General features: G+C 41.7%; 1 protein-coding gene across 1 annotated transcript in view; it reads right to left on the minus strand.

Annotated features, from left to right (window-relative positions):
- LOC148032063 (protein-L-isoaspartate O-methyltransferase-like) overlaps window positions 1-9,314 on the minus strand; it is a 33,636-nt gene extending 24,322 nt beyond the window's left edge. Inside the window, exon 1 of the mRNA XM_087682690.1 lies at window positions 9,031-9,314. Within this exon, the coding sequence (XP_087538816.1) occupies window positions 9,031-9,294 (264 nt within the window). The 5' untranslated portion in view covers window positions 9,295-9,314. The remainder of the gene's footprint in view (window positions 1-9,030) is intronic.
- Between the last annotated feature and the right edge of the window lie 12,323 nt (window positions 9,315-21,637).

Genomic DNA, 21,637 nt, shown 5'->3' on the forward strand with positions numbered 1-21,637 from the left:
GTCTGGCAAATCCGCTTCATATGATCATTTGTGTGTCTTTGGTTGTGATGCCTTTGTGCATGTACCTGTAGATCAGAGGACCAAACTAGACATGAAATCCATCAAGGGCATCTTCATGGGATATGGAGATGAGGGAGAGATGGGTTATAGAGTTTGGCTTCCTTAGGGCAAGAAGATGGTACGCAGCCAAGACGTAGTATTTAATGAGGAACAGTTGCTGAAAATTGCTACGCATGGTGACCTTGACAAAAAGAAGGCCAAATTTCAGCATGAACAGCCAGCCATTCAGCAGCCATTAGCTGAAGATTTTGTGCCTTTTGATGCTGAAAATGAGCAACAACCTATTGTGCTACAGCCAAAAGATAATGGACAGCAAATAGATGCACAGGATGGAATAGGACAGCAAGAAGAACATGCTGAAAACAGGTTACAGCAGCAAGGAAATGCTGAAAATCAATCACCAGGTGATGGTATGCACATACCTGAGGATGTAGACCCAGTGCTTGACAATACAGATCATTGGGTAAGAAGGTCTACATGTGTCAAAAGGCAGCCACAAAGGTTTCAACCATCTTTGGACTGCATTTTGTTGACTGATGAAGGTGAGCCTCTGACATTTAGAGAGGGGCACAGTCATGTGAAAACAAGAGAATGTGGGAGCTTGCTATGCAAGAAGAGATGAACTCTCTGTATGCAAATAACACATGGGAGCTTGTATCTTTGCCCAAGGATAGGAAAGCTATCCCTAATAAATGGGTTTACAAGGTGAAATGTATTGATGGAAAGCCCAAGGACAAGGCACGGTTGGTTGCGAAGGGTTATACACAGAAGGAAGGCATAGACTTCCAGGAGGCCTTTTCATTAGTGGTGAAGATGACTACACTCCGTGTTTTGTTTGCTCTCACTGCATTCTTGGATTTAGAGTTGAATCAGATGGATCTGAAGACTACTTTTCTTCATGGTGACCTGGATGAAGAGCTGTACATGAAATAGCCCGAAGGCTTTGAAATTCTAGGCAAAGAGCATTTGGTTTGTGAGCTCAAACACAGCTTATATGGGCTGAAACAAGCCCCTAGACAGTGGTACAAAAAGTTTGATACCTTCATGCTCAGCCATGGATTTAAACACAGTCATGCAAATCACTGCTTATACACTAAAAAGAATAATGATGGAAACCTTATTATGCTGGTCTTATATGTGGATGGCATGCTGATTGCAAGAAAGCATGCTGATTGCAAGAAAGCATAAGAGTACTTTGAATGCTCTTAAAAAGCAACTAGGTTCAGCCTTCTCAATGAAAGATTTGGGGGCAACTGAACACATTTTGGGCATGCGCATTAAAAGTGAGAGGGCAGCACTTGTTGTTTCTCTCATAGGACAAGTACATTAGCAAAGTACTTGACAGGTTTCATATGGCTGACGCTAAACCTCTTGGTGTGCCTTTACCGCCACATATAAAACTTAGCAAAGCCGATTGCCCAAAGGATGATGCAGTTACTAGTGCTATGAAGGGCATACCTTATGCATCAGCTTGTGGATCTTTGATGTATGCCATGGTTGCAACTCGCCCTGACATTGCTCATGCAGTGGGAGTTGTTAGTAGATTCATGTCTAACCTTGGCAAGCCACATTGGGAAGCAGTGAAATGTATCTTTAGATACTTAAAAGGTACACAAGAAAAGTGCATATGTTATGGAAAGGGTACACTAGAGTTACAGGGATTCTGTGATTCGGATATGGTAGGAGATCTTAACACTAGGAAATATACTAGTGGGTATATATGTACATTGCCTGGTGAGGCTATCTCTTGGTATTCAAGGTTATAGAAAATTGTGGCACTGAGTACTACAGAGGCTGAATATATTTCAGCCACAAAAGCTTCTAAAAAAGCTATTTGGCTTGGCTGTTTGGTCAAGGATTTTGGTCTTTCTTCACGTGCTCCAATGCTTGGTTGTGATAGCCAGAGTGCAATATGCCTGGCTAAGAATGCCATGTTCCATGCACGTACAAAACACACAGATGTTAGGTACCACTTTATTCGACAGGTCTTGGATGATGGTCTAGTCACACTGACTAAGATCAAAACCTAAGATAACCCTGTAGATGTTCTCACTAAGGCAAAGCCTCAACATGAGTATCGCATCCGTTTAGTGGGAGTTGGTTAGCTTAAAGGTACCACTTCGGGCCTTTAAGTAGGAGGTTGTTGGATGTAAAGTCCCTTCGTCTCCGAAGTAGGAGGTTGTTGGATGTAAAGTCCCTTCGTCTCCGTGTATAAAGATATATGGGTGTGAACACACCCTTATTGTACCCTAACATATAAATACATTCTTTTATTCTTTGTGTACCATCACAATCTGGTAAACTTATCTCTGCATTCACTCTCTCTTACTCTCAACACTGCTGCTCTCACTTCTATCTCGCACTCTCGTTGTGCACTCTCCACTTAAAAAAATGCCATGTTTCATGCCTGTACCAAACACACAGATGTTCGGCATCATTTCATTCCACAAGTCTTGGATGATGGCCTTGTCACACTGACTAAGGTCAAAACCCAAGATAATCTTGCACATATTCTCACTAAAAGTCTAGCAAAGGCTCAACATGAGCATTGCATTTGATTAGTGGGAGTTGGATAATTTACAGGCACCACTTTGGGCCTTTAAGTGGGAGGTTGTTGGGTGTAAAGCCCCTTCGGGTGTAAACTCCTGCGTGTATAAACTTACAGGTGTGAATACACCCTTTACTTGTACCCTAACATATAAATACATTTTTATTCTTTGTGCACCGTGCAACACACTGGTACGCTCTAACACGATTCTCTAAGCTCTCTGCTCTATCTCTGCTCACTCCAAACTCGCATTTTGGTCAGCACTTAACTGCAACATTTTACTCACAGATGAGGGTAAGCCTCTCACATTTAAAGAGGCATTATCATGCGAGTTCTTTAAAGAAAAGGTGGGAGTTAGCTATGCAAGAAGAAATGAAGTCATTGTATCAGAATGATACATGGGATTTGGTTCCATTGCCCAAAATAGAAAAGCTATTTCTAACAAATGGGTCTACAAAATCAAGTGTGTGGATAGTAAACCCAAATACAAAGCCAGGCTTGTGGCTAAGGGCTATACGCAGAAAGAGGGGGTTGACTTTCGGAAAGTCTTTTCAACTGTTGTCAAAATGACCACTCTTAGTGCACCAAAAGGAGATGGTATCCCAAGGCCGACACATAAAGCGCCGTAAATGTATAGGCACCACCTCGCCCATCTGGAATAAGATGTGTGTGGACCCATCCCTAAACAGCAATAGACAAACTATCAACAATGAGAATCTAGCCATGCAAAGGCCACAAATGAGCAACACCTGTTGTTGAAGAAGGAATCATGTGTCGTGAGCTACCACTGTCAACAATCCACTCCCAAGTGAATGGGGCTGTCAACGCAGCATCAAAAGTCGTCAGGGTCGATTCCTTAACCACCTCCAAGTGGAGGCCAAGTGGAGGAAAGCAACTCATGAGGGAGCAACCACCGCTCCGAAATCCTTTGAAGATTTCTCCTCCTCCTCCTTGTCCTTCTTCTCCTTGTCGGGGCAATCCTTCTGCTAGTGACCTGTCTTGCCACAAATGTGACAAGTGGACTTCTTTTCCTTGTCCTTAGATTTGTCCTCCTCCTTTTGGTCCTTCCCCTTCATCTGAGAGGACAGAGCAACCAAGGCCTCAAATTTAGAAGCATTAGTCCCTTTTAACTGCTCCTCTTGGCCCAAGACCATAGAAACTAACTCTTCCCACCAAAGAGTTTCAAACAGCCCTGAAGCAATCAAGGCAGAATAAAAACCACTCGAATGGGGCGGTAACTGTGAAAGAAGAGTTATCGCCGTGTCTTCAAAAGTGATCATCTTCCCTACGTTTTGCACCTGCATCTGAAGGTGCCTCAGCTTGTTAATATACTCCCACATAGAAGATGACTTGTTGGCACTCGTAGTCCTCATCTGCACTTCCAAAGAAACTCATTTTATGACAGTCATACGATGGTACATCTGATCAAGCTCCAGCCATATCCCCCAGGCCACCATCAAATGCTTAATATGAGAGAGAACAGCTATAGTGCATGAGAGAAATAAAAACGAGTAGATGTGAGCGTTGAGTTTGTCCCAATATGCCTGACCCTTTGCCAACTCCACCTAATCACTGGAAGAGAGTCGGCACTCGTCTCACGAAGAAGCACGATGAATAGCTTTCGTAACAAGCTCGGCCAAATCATAGGACTCCAAAATGGCAACCATCATGACCCACCAGATGCGGTAATTCTTGCCATCAAGCTTTTGATCTAATGGAAGAGCCGGTACCACGGGCACCTTCCGGTCCATGATCGCTTGAAACTCTATCTTGGCCTCAGAAGACATCTTCACCTACAATGCCCACACAAAACACAAAAAGCAGCCCCCTCTGACTGTGTGAATGCAACCTGCTAGGGCTCTTTGCTGCTTGTCCCATTCCTTCTTCACGTATCGGAGGCGATGAAAAGGTAAAATCTGCACTTGGAAGGCCCAAAACACAGCCTTCTTCCTTCTCTAACAGTAAAAACCAGTATCAACTTCAGCAAATCTTCTTTCTCACATGCCCACACTCGCCTCAACCTTGTTCTAATCTGTAGCCCTCTTGCTCGAGCGCCCTTGAATGCTGAAAACGCAGCCTTGTGTCACGCTGAAATCTCCTCTTCAAGTGGGGTCTAATCCTTCAAAGCTCTGATACCATGTCAAAGTGAAGTAGTGCGGAAGCATATGACCACGACAAAGAGTGAAATAAGAGGAGAGAGAGAGAGAGAGAGATGCAGAAAATCTACAATAAAGAATGCTATATAAGGATGCAAATATATACACAGGTGCAAAGAGAATGTTTGCATATGTCTCCACCTCGAAGATCTCGCTCTCCAAGAACCCCAAGGACAGTCTCCACGGTCTAAGCCTGAAAACTGAGAGCACAACCGTAAAAGAATGTGAAATCCAAAGCCAATAAATAGGCCACAAAAAATACACCAGAAAATGCACGTCAGCTGCATTAAATGCAGTTGATTGGACAAAAGAACTGTCCGACTGCACAGTACAGCCTGCTGACCGACCTGACATGTGACTCCACCCTGTTGCCTGGTGACGCCAGCTGCCATGTGGACTGCCAACTATACCTGCTGCACCGCCTGTCCAAGGAATATCAAGCTCTAATAGAAGCTACGATAACTTTCGGTCGTAGATTTCCCTATGATGAGGGATCACATCCACATGAAGGAGGAGCTTCGCATTCCTTCGTAGAGACATTTCTTCAGAGGATATTGCTATGACACTTCTCTCACATCTTTTGTCTCATTGACATATGATGTGTTCTAGACCAGTTTTCTCACTTCTCATAGCCAAGAGACTCTTACTTGGGAGCAGCTAGTCCCATTGGTGCTTGAGCAGGATGCTCATCACAGTGAGACGGATTCTTGTGGAAGTTGGGGTCGTCTTTCAACTCTAATACAAATTTTGTGGGGAAGCATAGGGGATATCCCACGTGTCCTCAATTGTGGGAGGATCTCACACCTCAAGGAGAAGTCCTAGAGAATATACCCTCACCTTCATCCAAGAGTGAAGGGTGGATCTACATCAAAGCCTTCATCTACCTCGTCTTTGTCACCCACTATTACCACTAAGTCCGTGTTTCTACACATTTATCAAGTGGAGGATCCTTCTTCTCCTATCTCGTCCTTTGAGCAGTCTTGGCTCATTTACAATGGCGCATCGAGTCATATAACTCCCCAAGGTGATTTGTTATAGGACCTTTGTCAATCAAAGGGAATAATAACTACTAGTGACATCTCTTCGGTGCCTACTAGTGGTATTGGCAACTTGTCTCTATTATCGTCTCCTCTCAGTTTATGGCCTTCCTAGACTCGGGACCCACGTTGTCTTTACCAAGCTAGCCATTTTTGTTAAGGATTCTTCTACAGGAGCCACTTTTGTGATAGGTTGGCGAGAGGGGGGGCTATCTATGCTCCATTCCCCTTTCATTGTGCAGGACCCTCCGAGGCAACTTTCTATTGCCGCACTTGTTCCTGATTGTGCATCATTTATCCCACAAGTTCCATCCCATCATCCACCATCTTCTCTGGTGTTTCCCCTTGTACCTCCTATCCCTTTCAAAGGAAGACAATATTGGTGATGCAACTATGGATTTCCCAACTCCTTATGTTTCAAAGGGGACTCTCCACAATCGTGAGGAATTTCTTCAAGGTTTCCAATCTACTTTGGGCCCTTCCATTATGTAGCAACCTCTTTTCTTCATCATCGATCCACCATCCCCTGCCACTTATCCCTTGGTCTTTGTTGTTTCTATGTTAGCTTATGGCACCTTTGATAGTTTCTCGCTATCGTCTCATAGTTGGGTTACCGCCTTGGCTCACCCATTCCCGACTGGAATTTCAAAGAGTGATCCATTCAAGGCCTCTCCATTTCCCTTGCCCTTTGGTGGCCTTTCATTTGATCAGGATTTTTATCTGGAGAGGGGGTTTTGCTCCTTGGCTAGCTTTCTTCATCGATGGTCTTTATCGATATTGGCACTATTCCTACCACCCTCGGAGCCGCATCTTCTTTGGCCTTCTGCCACATCGAGATCTAAGGGGGGGTGTTAGCAGTCGGGTTTCTTGTGTGTGTGAAGAAAACTACTAGGGTTTGTATTGAGGAAACACAGAATCTATGACCGTGACAAAAACACAAAAGAGATAGGCACAGACATAGAAAGAAAAACTCACACCCTAAACACAAAACTCAAAACTCAAACTCAGAAACTCAAACACAAACAAAGGAAGGGAGAGAAGAACGCAACTCTAAAGTGAATGAATACTGTAAATGAATGTAAGTGTACAGATACTCAAGGACAGAGGAAAGTGTCGAAGAGTGACATCCATCGGAGACAGATCCCAAGTCTATGACCACCAGTTTGAGTGTAGGATGATGGAGAGGATGCAACAAACACAAGTGTCAGGACTTGGAGCACCAAACGCAAGTTGGACAGGTGTGGAAGAGGGCCGGCAGCTGTCGCCTAATAAGGAGCTGTCACGCCTGAGGAAGTTGTCGCCTAGAGAGAAGACACTAAATGCAAGCTGTAGATACAGTCGCCAGCTGCCACCAGGTGATAAAGAGATCCAAACGCAGCAGCAAAAAGTCGCCTAATGAGGGAGATGGGCTGCCAGTTGTCACCTACACACTAGAGGTGCAAACACAGCAAAGGAAAGGTGTGGCAACAATCGCTTGGACTAGACAGCCACATGTGTGTGGGCTAATGGCTGAAATCTGCGCTCGAGGGTGAGAAACCTGCACAGACGGGATGGGCTGAATGGGGGCAACTTGTCTATTTATAGATGTTGAAGGGTGGCCCAAAGAATTAGGGTTTTTGGGAGACCACTGAAACTCTATCGAACCACTCCCCTTTTTAGGATTTTTCATTAATGAAGTGTATTTTGGGGTTGTTTAAGAATGCTAATCAATTGAAAAGCGTGTTTTAGCTCAACACGTAGTCATCTCTTGCATATGAGTCTCAGTCTGACTCAAACAAGGACATTACAAGCTTTGACAATGTATTTGTCTATCATTTTATGTGTTTTAGACACTTTACATGGAGGAACTTTAGTGCATTTCTATTTGGGCACTTTTGGCCATTTTTAGGGTTTTGCCACTTCTTTGCCTATATATAGATGGCCTACCCTCCCACTCTAATTATCCATCATTGATCCTTCGTGATCAACCAAACCTCATCATTCTCTCATCCCCCTGTTACCATCTAGCACCCACACTAATGCATAGAGATACGTGTTGGGACTAACTATTGCAACCTTGCACCTTGCAATCACATTGTTCCTTCTCTCTCCTACATTCTCTCTTTTGTCTCCCCTCCATGTTCTCTTCTCTCTTTCCATTGTGCACTCTCACATGGACTTGCTCCTCCTCCTCTGGTATTGGCACAATGTTGCAAGGGGGTTGCTTCACTTTGTGTATAAAAGTCTCTCTTCTTTTTTTTTTTGAGTTCTTTGGCAAGGACTCCCTTATCTTTTGTCCTTGCGATTCTACCTTTACATTCTTAAAAAACACACACTAAGTGAAAGCCCCAATACTCTAGTGATGACATAGCATGCCACAATTGCATCACCCTTGCATTGTATTGTGTTTTGTAACTTGGGTGCTTGGTTGGTTGAAAATGCAATTGGGAGGCCTTTGTGCGAGCATTCATTTGTTATTCGATAAGTTGGCACTTTATAAGCTCTCATCTTCACAGAGCTCACTAAATTATCTCATTATCGGGCTCCCAAAAACTCTCACAACATATCTCATGTCTTCCTCGTATTTGGTGTGGGCTTTTGAGACTCAATAAGCTTGCTCCAATAATCCACATACTTGAGCATTGTGGCCGATTAGTAGCCAAGGAAAACCCACGTGAGTTCCTCAAGGTAAGGTTTTATCACCTCCATGTCCGAGACAACAGGAGAAAAGTTTGTTGATACAAGTGCAAGGCAGCGAGGGCAAAAGTTTGTTGTTGTGCACTAGCTTCCTATAAGTCAGGTTTTGATTGTCTCAAAGCTCTAGAGTCTATACACCTTCTATTCCCTCTGTTCTCAGAAGGAGTTTAATTATTATCCATGTAAAACTGTGGCATTGGCAGAGAGCTACATAGTTACAAAACTCATTTCTGGAACAGAGAGGTTGTATGTCTTCAGAAGAGAAGTAGACCACCTTATTTCAGAAAAGACGTACACACTCCTAGGAAAGGGGGCTGAGATAATGAATGAATTATAAAACGGGGAGAACAAGAGAAAGCGTACTTTGATGCAAAGAATGCTCAATTAATTAAATGTGCTGTATTCAGACAACCGCCATCGATGAGTCAAATTAATCCTTCTTAATTGGAATGAGCAAGGGTTTCATTCAGTAAACACAATCTTCTCTGTGTTCAGCATTTGTAAGTCTGGCCTGTATTAGAAAAGACAAAAGCGATATAGAAAACAACCATACCTGCATTTTCGGGAAGAAGAAAGGTCGGGGCAAGCAGGGTCGATGATGGTACACGAGAGAAGGCGCAGCGATGGGAGGAGGCAGGCGAGTTTTGCAGAAATGAGGCGAGGTCGGGAGATGGTGATGCTGACAACGAGGAAGAGGACACACAAGACTTGATGCCAACCTTGAATAAAGGCGACCCTGCATAGTATAGCATGTGCGTGTGTGGGCGTGTGCGTGTGTGAGAGGAGAGAGCTGGAAAGAGAGAAACCGACAGATCATAGATATTACGACCAAAGAGGGAATATTTGGGTTTGACACACGTCCTTCTTTTGTAGATCATGATAATACCACTTCGGGCAGGTTCCATTGCGGGCTCTCCGGGGTGGGGGAATGACTTCTAGACACGAGTAGATTGGTGGCACCGATCTTGTAATACTCAACCCACACTCAAATCCAACTAGGTGGCTAGAAATTGAACCCAAGGTTTTACTCTCCAAGGCTATTGAAATCATAAATGGCCAAGTTGCACCAAGTGCAAGTGGATGGAGTGGAGTTAAACCTCACTTCTCATACATAAATGTTGGAGACAATACTATGATGAATGTTGTTATCTCTACCTACTCCCTTCTCCACCCCTCCCCCCGCCTCCCAGACCCTCACTACTCATACATAGATGTCGAAGACTACTATGGTGAATGTTGTTATCTCTACCTACTCCCTTCTCCACCCCTCCCCCCCCCCCCCCCTTGGACCCTCCCCGACTTACCTTGTTAAAAGTTGTCTAGTCACATCTAGCTATAGTGGAGGAGGGGTAATAGGATAGCCCTACTCGCATTCAATTGCACGAAGGAGTCGAGAGAGTGGGTTTCCCTACCTTTCAGATATCCCTCTTCACCTCCATGAAAAAGTAAGGGGCTATTGAATCTGAAAACATCATCATTTGCCCTCATGAAAAAGTACGTGTTATCTTCATCTTAAAAGGGCTATTAAATCCGAAAACATCGTCATGTTTAACCATCCTAAGCATGCCATTTATAGCCATCTAAAATGTTGGGGTTTCAATTGGCATTTTCTCATGCTAGGGCAACCCCTATGCAACATTTGCATCGCTAAATCATATGATATCCCTCCTCATCCTAGCATGGCACAACTCAAAACCCTTCATCAAGGGGAATAACAAGGTTATAGAAGTGCTAATGAATGGAAAATAGACCTTTTTGTCTCTACATGCTAAAAAGTCAATCAAAAATGGTTGTGTAACACCAAGCCTGATGAAATTTATCCTCCCTCCCATAGCCCCTCCCTATGCGACCAATGATGTATGTTGGCTTTCTTGATCTTCCATTTACCCCCACAACCCCTATGCAACACAATTACAATTTTTGTGAAGAGATCTAAAGGTAATAACGCTAGTTATTTTTAAAAGGGAAAGGATATACCCCTCGTTGACTTGTAGTGCAAAGTTTACATTCAAGCTTTAGTTCTACACTCTCTTTGTAGCACATCCTCATCACCTTTAAAGGAACACGATCACCCTTCAAGAAGGTTTCAAACTCTTTTTCACTTGCCTTGAGAAGGCATTTGTGTTTACCCACAATTTGTGTTAGGAACTTTTGACACTTAAGATGATTTTCCCTAATTATCTCTATTTCAAATGTCCAAAAAACTTGTGCATTTAATTCCTACATGTTCTTTGACTTTTAGTTAATAGATCTTCTTCACATGCCAACCATATTGAAATGACAATTAATTGCAAACTTATTGTGGCATGTCTTTATACATTGAATTTGGGATATTGGATGGGGTATTGTTAGGATAACAATCAATCTTTAGCCCAAGTCCCATAATCACCACCATCAATAGAAGCACTTTAGAGGCTTCTATGTGTTGGAAATTATTTTAGATAGCCATCTCTCTCTCTCTCTCTCTCTCTCTCTCTCTCTCTCTCTCTCTCTCTCTCTCTCTCTCTCTCTCTCTCTCTCTCTCTCTCTCTCTCTCTCTCTCTCTCTCTCTCTCTCTCTCTCTCTCTCTCTCTCTCTCTAATGATGATGGAGCCAATGTCATTAGACATCATCGGGCTTTGGGACCTTAGGTGCGATGTAGTGATGGCATGTTCTTTTTCTTTATTCTTTATTCTTTAGGTAAAGATGTTGGTGGGGGGGAGGTAGAGGGGAACCACTCATTGATCCACTATAAATAGCCCCATATTCATAATGCATTGGAGGAGTAAAGACAAGGAGGTGGTGCTAGGCATCGCAAATAAAGGGGAAGGTAGAGTTGAAGTCGCCAGACAATTGAGTGTGTTGTGTAGTACTGATTTCTACAAGGAGTGAGAGAAGAGATGGCAGTGGGGTGAGGGATGAGGAAATTAAGATTAGGGCTTTAGTGAAGAGGTAGGAGTAGCTCAAAAAATCGCAAATGGACAAGGTAGTGGGTGTACCTTAGGATATCTAGATAGTTATCAAGCTAAAATGGGCCAACTATTCCTCACTTGTGTGGTGAGGCATGCTGGAGAAGTTTTTCCACAAGATTTGTTTGTTAGGGATCACAAGGGCAATGTTGAGAATGAATTGAACCTCATGAGACCACAATGACTAAGCTTCCAAAGATGAGTAGGGCCTTAGGCACTACATCATATTGTTGAAAGAGGTGACTAATTGCTACCACTTGTCACTAAAATAGTGCATTGTGTTTTTAGCCTTGGACAAGAATCCCCTTACATCTTCTAGAGCCATGTTATTAGATGGAGCTGCATAGATTGGAGTTGGGGACGCCAATTGATTCAATAAAAGCTACTGAAGATAGGCACTAAAGGCAAAGGGATGTCTATTGGGTGGTAAGTTGAGAGCTTAGGTATTGTTTGAGGGAGGTTGATGCCTCTATGGATATGGTTTGACTCCAAATAATATGGTTGATGTTCTAAGAAGTTTTGAGAAGTTGTTGAGTTGAAATACATTGGTTATTGTTGTAGAGATATTATTGTTGTCGCTATAGGACTGAAAATGTCTTATTTGGCAAGCTACATGCTTATGCTACTTGAATAAAATTTTGGGGACTCTAACTAAAGTACTAATGTATGTTATTTGGTTGAATTGAGCTAAATTGAACCAGATGCAAAGTAGATGGTTCATGCACAAGTGTTATTTGAATGTTATGCAAGCATTTTGTTAGTGAAAAGTCATCTTGGTGTGCAAGGAGTCATGCATTGAGAGCTCAAATAACTTGGATATTGTAGTAAATACTTGTAAATGCAAACATGGCAAGTGTAGGAGGGTCATACAACATCACTCAGATTGTCTATGGGGACAACAACAACTATGCAATATGGAAATTTTGCATGGACAACTTCTTGATTGGGAAAGGATACTAGGATCTTGTTACAAGTGATGCAATGAACTAAAGCTTCCACAAAAAAATTCAATTACACTGAGCAGCAAAGAACACATCGTGCTTGGCTTAAACAAGCTCACTGAATCTTGCATTGGCTCTCACTATGTATTTCAGATACAACAATCATGCAAATCATGAATCGCAAGTCATGAAAGATGCATGGGACATCTTGATGTGTTATTATGGCACTTCTATTAGTGCGTGAAAAATTTAGTTGAAACAAAAGTTTAATACTATGGATAGAAGAGAACATCAATACATGACTATGTCATGGAAATCAAGACCATTGCTAATCAGTTAGCTTCTCTTGAAGCTGAAGTAGAGGATGAAGACTTGGTTGTAGTTACTTTGAATGATCTTGAACATGAGCATAAGTTGTTTGCTACATATATATCAATGCGGCAAGAGATGCTTGATTTCAATGAGTTGGTGTCATTACTTGTTCATGAAGAGGTTAAGTTTGGGTTAGCTACTAGCTCGAGTAGCTGAAAGGGTAGAGATGAAATCAAAGAGGCCATGGTAGTAGTGGTAGAGGGTCCTCTCATGGTAGAGGGACTAACCATAATGCATATTAGAATGTGAATAATCAACATGTATAGAATACTAGAGGTGGTGGATACTTCCAAGAAAGGGGGAGATCCAACTCTAGAGGGAGAGGTTCATGGCAATCTCAAAATACGAATGAGTAGTCCAATAAGGACAAGGACAGTCACTACTGTGGTAAATATGGGCATATTGCTAAGGATTGGTGGAAGAAACAAGCAAATCAGAAAACAAGAGGCAAGCAACAAGGTCATTATGCTTTATCTAGCCATGTTAATGATGATAGTGTTGACAGATTGTTTACTATGACCTATGTTCACAACAATGCCACTAAGGACCATAAGTCAGATGACGTATGGTACATTGACTCAAGGGCCTCCAATCACATGACTCTACATGGAGAATGGTTTACTGAGATGATTCCTGATAGACATGGTTATGTCTATACAGGTGATGATACACAGCATAACATGAGCATAAGGGTGTAGTTCCTTTGGTTATACATGATGGTCAAAAGAAGAATTCGTATGATGTCCTACATGTTCCTTTGCTACTCGGTTGGGCAAATGGCAGAGTAGAATTTGCAAGTTTAGTTCAATAAACATGGTTGTTTTAATGAGGATTTTGGAAATGGTTGTAAGCTTATAGCTAGAGGCAGAAGACATGGTCGTATGATTACCCTAGATGCTAGTATTCCACAACTAAAACCAACTATTTTTGCACATGGATAGGGTATATTTAGCATAAGTGCATTGGACATGTCAATGTCTGAAGGCTACATACTATGTAAAAGAAGCAGCTAGCTTGCCAAAGTTTGCTTACTTAGATTTAGGTCATATTTGTGATACATGTTAGTTTGGCAAGTTGATGCCAGGAGGCATATTTCACGGTGGATTCCGTGCCACAGTAGATTCCGTGAGGTTTTACGGTGGATTCCATAAACTTTGATGACCGGGGCTCATACACAAAGTGGATTCTTTGTGCGAGAAGTTGATGGGGACGCCTATCCTTTTCGGGCGTTTCATTAATTTAGTGTGTACATGGGTTATTCCATAGCGGGTGATTCCGCAAAATGCATATTAAATTAATAAACGTTTATGAGTTTAGAGTGCGCACTCGTAATAAATTAAGGTTAGGATTGATTTCTAACCAATTGATTTATTTATGTAGCTGAAGACTGCTAGGTATTTACTTTTGTCGGTTTAATTATATTATTTTACTAACGATTGTGAATGCTTCAGTTGATGTGTAGAGATAGCAGCAGTGGCAGAGGAAGGCATTGAAGGATAGCGAATATTCGATTTATCACTTATATTTTGATGGGTGCATATCTTAGGCATGGTGCCTATATTTTGTCGCGCCTATTTATTGAGGCGTTGGATATTTATTTATTATTTTGTATGCGCATGGGCGCACGATTATGTTATTTGTACTTGGACATTGTATTGGGTATGCCTGACTATTTGGGCACTGCCCACTAGCTTTATTTCTATTTTGTGCTAAAGTAAACTCAAAAGCTAAAAGCTTGCTATTTTGTAATTTGGGCTATTATTTGAGCTTGAAGATGATTAATATATAAAATACATGCTTTGTGGAGCGCTCACACAAGGCATGGGGGGAGATTGCACCCAATTGGTCTCTTGTTCATGTTGTGCATGCTTTTTACCTTGAGTTTTGTGCAAAAAGTAGAGTTCTTTTGTTCTTGGGGACCTTCCGGCATTCACTACGTGAGCGTACAACATCCGATCTGCGCACCAGTGGTATCAGAGCGAAGCTGAGATCAAGAGCTTCCAATCGCTACCCATCTTGTGCGAAGGCGGAGCTTCTGGAACGATCGAGCTCTATGGTCAATCTCATCGCGAACGGTCGATACGGGTGGATTCTTGGTGATCAAGAACCTCTATTTCCATCATCAGATCACGAAGGACCGGCCTGCAACGACGGAGGACCACTCCTACATCCTCTCATACAAGTCATGGAGTTACAGAGATAAGTTTCAAAAATTTCATAATTTTCAAAGCTTAATACAAAGCTTACAAAGCTTAAAGAAGCTTTAAAGCTTCACGATTTTTATTCGGCGTATCAAAGGATGTTCGTTGAATTTTCGGGGCTGAAAAAATGTCCCCCCCCCCAAAATTCGTCGTTTTCATCCATCTAGGCTATAAGTTAAGTCTCCTAAGCTTCCAATCACACAAGCTACAAAAGTTTTGCAAGTCTTCAAAGTTCTCCAAGTTCAAATTCTGCAAGTCTGCTAAATCAACCAAGTTCTGCAAGTTCTGGTACTCTGCAAGTCACATAAGTCTGCAACTCTGCAAGTCAGACAAGTCACCTGAAGTCAAAACTGACTTCTGTTCAAAACTCATAGAAGGGTTGTTCCTGCGCAGAAACTCCGAACTGCAAAGTTGTTCATTGGAAGGTATTGTTCGCATATGCAGGTTTGCTGAACCATTTTCAACACGTGCAAAAGATTAAAACGTAGATTTTCAAAGCTTACAAATCCCGCAATAGCCAAAGACGAAGATTGAGAAAGCCACACACAAAAATATATAAGCCTTGTACACCCGATCTTGAGCTACGCTCATCCCGCTAATTGGATTTTGAGAGTGTGAGGTCTTTTGAAGTTTTGCAGGATGGCGAAATCACATATGGATGATTTAATGGCTGAAGGCGATCTTCCTAAACCTACGATGGAGCAAAAGCTGGACTTAATTATGATGTAGTTGGATGAAGAACGACGAGCTAGGCAAGCATTACAAGTTCAATTGGCTAATTTATAGAGATCGACTATCGACAAAGAGGAACCACAATCTAAAGACCTTATTCGACATACCATCGACGTGACTCTCGAAGCTCAATCCATCCGCAAGGAAACAAAGATAAGTAAAAGAAATTTCAAACTTCGTACTTTCAATGGCACTTGAGAGGGAAAAACAGTTCTTGCATTCATCAATCAGTTTGATGATTACTTTCATGAGGAAACATACGCAGAAAAAGACAAAATCAAGTGTGTCACTAATCACTTAGTAGATAGAGCATCTCTTTTGTGAATCATGGTTCGTAAGAGTATAGATTGTCCCACTACATGGGAGAATTTCAAGAAGAAGTTTATGCAGAATTTCCTTCCTCCACAATTCCATGAAAAGCCATAAAGCAATGGGACCTTCTTCAGCAAAGAGATCGTGAGCCTATTCCTCAGTATACCGAACGCTTTTGGAATGCATTACTCCAGTTACGCATGCTTGAAGACGTATCTGAAGCGACACACAAGCGCAAGTATATGTCTGGATTACTTGGGCATTACTACGCTGAAATCAATATGTTCAGATCGGGGCTTATACACAAAGTGGATTCTTTGTGCGAGAAGTTGATAGGGACGCCTATCCTTTTCGGGCGTTTCATTAATTTAGTGTGTACATGGGTGATTCCATAGCGGGTGATTCCGCAAAATGCATATTAAATTAATAAACGTTTATGAGTTTAGAGTGCGCACTCGTAATAAATTAAGGTTAGGATTGATTTCTAACCAGCTGATTTATTTATGTAGCTGAAGACTGCTAGGTATTCACTTTTGTCGATTTAATTGTATTATTTTACTAACGATTGTGAATGCTTCAGTTGATGTGTAGAGATAGCAGCGTTGGCGGAGGAAAGCATTGAATGATAGCGAATATTCGATTTATCACTTATATTTTGATGGGCGCATATCTTAGGCATGGCGCCTATATTTTGTCATGCCTATTTATTGAGGTGTTGGATATTTATTTATTATTTTGTATGTGCATGGGCGCACGATTATGTTATTTGTACTTGGACATTGTATTGGGTATGCCTGACTCTTTGGGCACCACCCACTAGCTTTATTTCTATTTTGTGCTAAAGCAAACTCAAAAGCTAAAAGCTTGCTATTTTGTAATTTGGGCTATTATTTGAGCTTGAAGATGATTAATATATAAAATACATGCTTTGTGGAGCGCTCACACAAGGCATGGGGGGAGATTGCACCCAATTGGTCTCTTGTTCATGTCGTGCGTGCTTTTTACCTTGAGTTTTGTGCAAAAAGTAGAGTTCTTTTGTTCTTGGGGACCTTCCGGTATTCACTACGTGAGCGTACATCATCCAATCTGCTCACCACAAGTAGTCTCGGTTTCCATTCATGAAGCATGTTCAGAATAGCTCTAGACCATTGCAATGGGTTCATTTAGATGTCTAGGGAGACCAACCCATAATGGTTCTCTTGGTAGAGCCCAATATTATGTCACATTCATTGATGATTTCAGCAAATATACATGGGTGTATATCTTGAAGTAGCAAGGATGAAGTACTTGCTATTTTTAAAGATTTTCAATTGTAGGTTGAGAAGGAATTTGACAATTCTATCTCTTATTTGAGATTTGATAGTGGAGGCGAGTATGTCTCCAATGAGTTTGATAGATTCTTGGGAAAGAATGGAATTTATAGATAGCTTACTTGCCATTACAATCCACAGCAAAATAGAATGGTAGAAAGGAAAAATTGGGTTCTTATGGACATTGCTAGAGTGATGTGAAATGAGAAGCACAAGCCACTTTATTATTGGGCTAAAGCTATAATGACAGTTATGTATGTGCTGAACTGCACTCCTATAGTAGGGATTCATGACATGACAACTTATCAAAAATTGTATGGACATAAACCAGATATCAGTCATCTTAAAGTCCTTGGTTGCATTGCATATGTACAGATTCTAGATGAGAAGAGGAAAAAGTTGGATCCCAAGGCACAAAAATGTGTGTTTATTGGCTATGCTTAGGAGTGAAAAGCTTACAAATGCTTTGATCCATCTATATGGGAAACTGTAATTGGGAGAGATGTCATCTATGATTAGTTGGCTTTGTGGTATGGTTCCTCTATTGTCATTCCCAATCATCAGTCTTCAAATCATATATCTACTGCTATTCCGCAACATGGTACTACTATGTTTGTACCTATAAGTGATGTATCTTTGAGTGTTTCTTCTTGGACTGGTAGGTTATGTAGTCATGCATCACCATCCACTGAAATGAAGCAAAAGGCAAAGGCAAAGAGAAAGTTCTTGATGATGCTCCTGGGATGTTGGCTTCAGGATATGACTCAGTTGACAACGTGGATAGTGAATTTAGGATTCCATTCGGTTATCCTCCTAGAGTTAAAAGAAGAATAGATATGTATTGGCTCATGAGAGAGGGGAGTCAAGCAACCCACCTTAGTTCAAAAGGTCATAGAGGGTGAGATACCCTATTGACAAGCTTACATATAGTGAATTTTCGACAAAGAATTATACATATATGACAAAAGTAACGGAATACAGAGAGCTTGCTACATTTAGTGAAGTTCTCATGGACAAAAATTGGTATAAGACAATGGATGAGGAGATGAATGCACTAGTTGAAAATTAGAATTGGGAATTAATAGCACTACTTGATTGTAAGTCAATAGGCTATAAATGGGTTTGTAAGGTTAAGTGTAAGTCAGATGGCACCATTGAAAGATATAAAGCCAAGTTAGCCCCATTGCTAAAATGGCGACCATCAAGATAGTTATTGCATTGGCTACAATAAAGGGCTAGAAATTATAACAAATGAATGTTAAGAATGCATTTTTGAATGGAGACTTGGTAGAAAAAGTATTTTATGGATCAATCGAAAGGGGTATGTGCACGTCACTATATCACAACTATGTATGCAAACTGAAAATGGCAGTTTATGGGTTGAAATAGGCTTTGAGCACCTGGCATGTACATATTAGTACTTACATGCAAAGCCTTGGAGAGTCGAAGTTCTTTCTAAGCATTGAGGTTGTGAATTGAGCTCATGGACTTTGTCTGATGCAAAGATAGTATGCACTTGAGATGTTGCAAAAATATGGTATGACAAATTGCAAACCTTTGGATACTCCGCTAGATCATAATACTAAGCTAGATGTTAACATTAGAACTAAAATTTTTGATATTACTATGTATAGATAGATGGTAAGAAGTCTCATCTATCTTACCATTACTAGGCTTGATCTCAACTACTCAATTGGACTTATTAGTCAATTCATGTAGAAGCCTAGAAAACCTTACTTGGATGCAATGAGAAGAATCATGTGCTATGACAAGGCTACAATAGACTATGTGCTCTACTATGAGAGTACTAAGAACTTAAAGCTCATGGGGTATACTGATGTAGATTGGGCAGGTTGTCCATATGATAGAAGGTCTACTAGCGGATATGCTTTCAACCTTGGTAGTGTTATGATAAGCTAGAGTAGCAAGAAGTAACCAACAGTTGTTGGGGTAAAAGGCCCTTGGGCCTGCCCGTGTACAGTGATTGCCCAAATTCTTTATTCATATATATATGAAAGTGCAATAAGGGTGTCATAACATTGTTGACAGCACCTACATTGTGTGTGCTCTTCTCTCCCACGTCTCCTGCATCCCTTTCAACTGGTATTAGAGCAAGTCCTTCGCAAGCGCTTCCCAGCCTTCCCCGGCATCTACACGAGGTATGAGAGCTTGCTTCTCACTCAATTCTCAGCCATTCTTTGACATGAACAACAGGGTTTCATGAAGAGGCAGCCATAGCTTCCATCATTGAAGCTTGAACTCTTCACCTCTTGCTTGGAATTGTCCTAGGCTTGTGTAGGCCTTCATTGGGCTCTTTGTTATCCCCTACCCACCCTAATTTGGCCCCTCAAGTACAGCAGCATGCTCACGTTTTATTTGCACCTGTTTGCAAAAATGGCTCAAAAATCACTCTTTTTGTCATATCTCGGGCATTCGGAACCCGATTCGGCAAGGTAAGAGCTAAGTTGGGGTTTTGGCACTCTCCGGATGCGATGGTGATGTTGGATCTGCCAAATTCTAATGACAGAATATTCTGCAATAGATTTCAGGTCTGAGACGGCATGTATTTGTATGCCTATGGCTTATGTGATGCTTCTACTGATGTCTATTGATACCGAATCACTTATGGATGTTATGCCTCTTATGTGAGACACATTTGGAACTCAGTCATTGACTGTTTTGAATAGTCCAAGACCTATCCAAAACAGGGCAGCCACCTGTTACTTCAATTTATGCTTACAGGTCTTGGCATTTGATGCCCGGTTATGCTCGATTGGTGCCTATACATATGGGAATGTATGCCTATGGATTTGAGCTTGGATTGAGCACTAATTTGCTCAATTTATAGAGGTTATATGCTGCTGGAAACTTCAGGGGCTGAAGCTATTTAATGATTTGCTAGGTTATGCCTATTGCGTACGGGGTGCTCTTGGCTACTTGGGTTGATGTATTCACGCATTTGGATGATGCCACATGGTTCTTCTATGTTCTGAAATTTTTTTGAGCTGAGATTAGAGCTCAATTTTATGGTTGACTGTCACTTCCTTGCAAGCAACAGGCGTTTCATTGTCATGACATGGTTTATGCCTAGGCTACCCAATGCGGGTTATGATGTCTTGGTGAATGCTTTTGGTTGGTTGTGGATGGCAATTCCCTTGAGCACTTGGACATTGACTTGGATTTTTCCGTTACGACTTGGCTTTTTTCGTTACGACCTTGGATGCTATATAGGATTTGATGCTTTGATTATGGATCTTGGCTATTACTTGGATGCACTTACAGGTATTGAGTAGTGAACTGCTCCCTTATTTTGGCAATTGCCTGTTGAGCTGTGATTGCTCATTTGCATTTGATATGTGGGATACTTACTGATCAGTGGACTTGGATAGTGCTTGGGATTTATAGTTATGGCTGTCCTGCTTCTCTGTTGTATGGCATCTATGCTATTTGGGATGGTATTGCCTGTGTATGTTAGGGAGCAGTTGATCTTTATGGCCACCCGTGTATGCACATGGTCTGCTGCTATGTATTTTATAGAGCCTCTTACATTGATGCTTTTACACAGATATTTGGGCTTTTATTGGAGCTTGATTCTTGTAGGTTTATTTGCCACCTGCCGTTCTTGGCTAGACATGTATGTTAGTACATGGTATGAGACACTACAAAGTTATGTATACTCCTATGTTTCAGGGATGCTTATGCATTTATGGCTCTGAGGCATGCTTATGCTTTTATGGCTGCGAGCTACAGTGGGTGGATATGTCATGCTTTTGTCTGCTAGGCTTATCCGTATGGGAGCTTTTGCATCCGTGGTTGATGCCTTTGTGTTCTCCCCTTCTGGTTTGGATGAGTCCCCTTTGCAGTATGCTATGACAACTTCCAACTTCTAGTCATGCAGACAGTCCTCTTGATGAGCCTGTTCTCTCTGATGAGAGTTCCCCTGATTCTTTGAGCTCTTGGATGTATTGGATAGGCCTACTCATGCTATTACAGAGCAGTTGTCCTCTTTTACAGGTTTTACAGGTTCTGTTTGCTTTCATTATGGAAAGACAGGGCATGTGAAGCGTAAATGCTTCAAGTGGATTAGAGAGCAGAAAAGATTATGCCGCACTAGATATGAGAGCATAGTCAGTGATACAGTAGGTGAGACCACTGTTGATAGTGGTATGGTGCATGTAGTTACCCATGATGATGCAGCTAAGTCTAGACTCCTGGCATCGTGTTACCCTGCAGATTACTTGCTCAGTGATACGGCCTATACCTTTGATTGGCTTTTAGACAGTATGGCATATTGTAATGTTACTCCGCATAGAGCTTGGTTCTCTTCTTACAGGGAGGTTGACA

The sequence above is a fragment of the Lygodium microphyllum genome, chromosome 8 (assembly GCF_053477565.2).
Source record: "Lygodium microphyllum isolate KBCC chromosome 8, Lygodium_microphyllum_v1.1.10, whole genome shotgun sequence".
Classification (NCBI taxonomy): domain Eukaryota; kingdom Viridiplantae; phylum Streptophyta; class Polypodiopsida; order Schizaeales; family Lygodiaceae; genus Lygodium; species Lygodium microphyllum.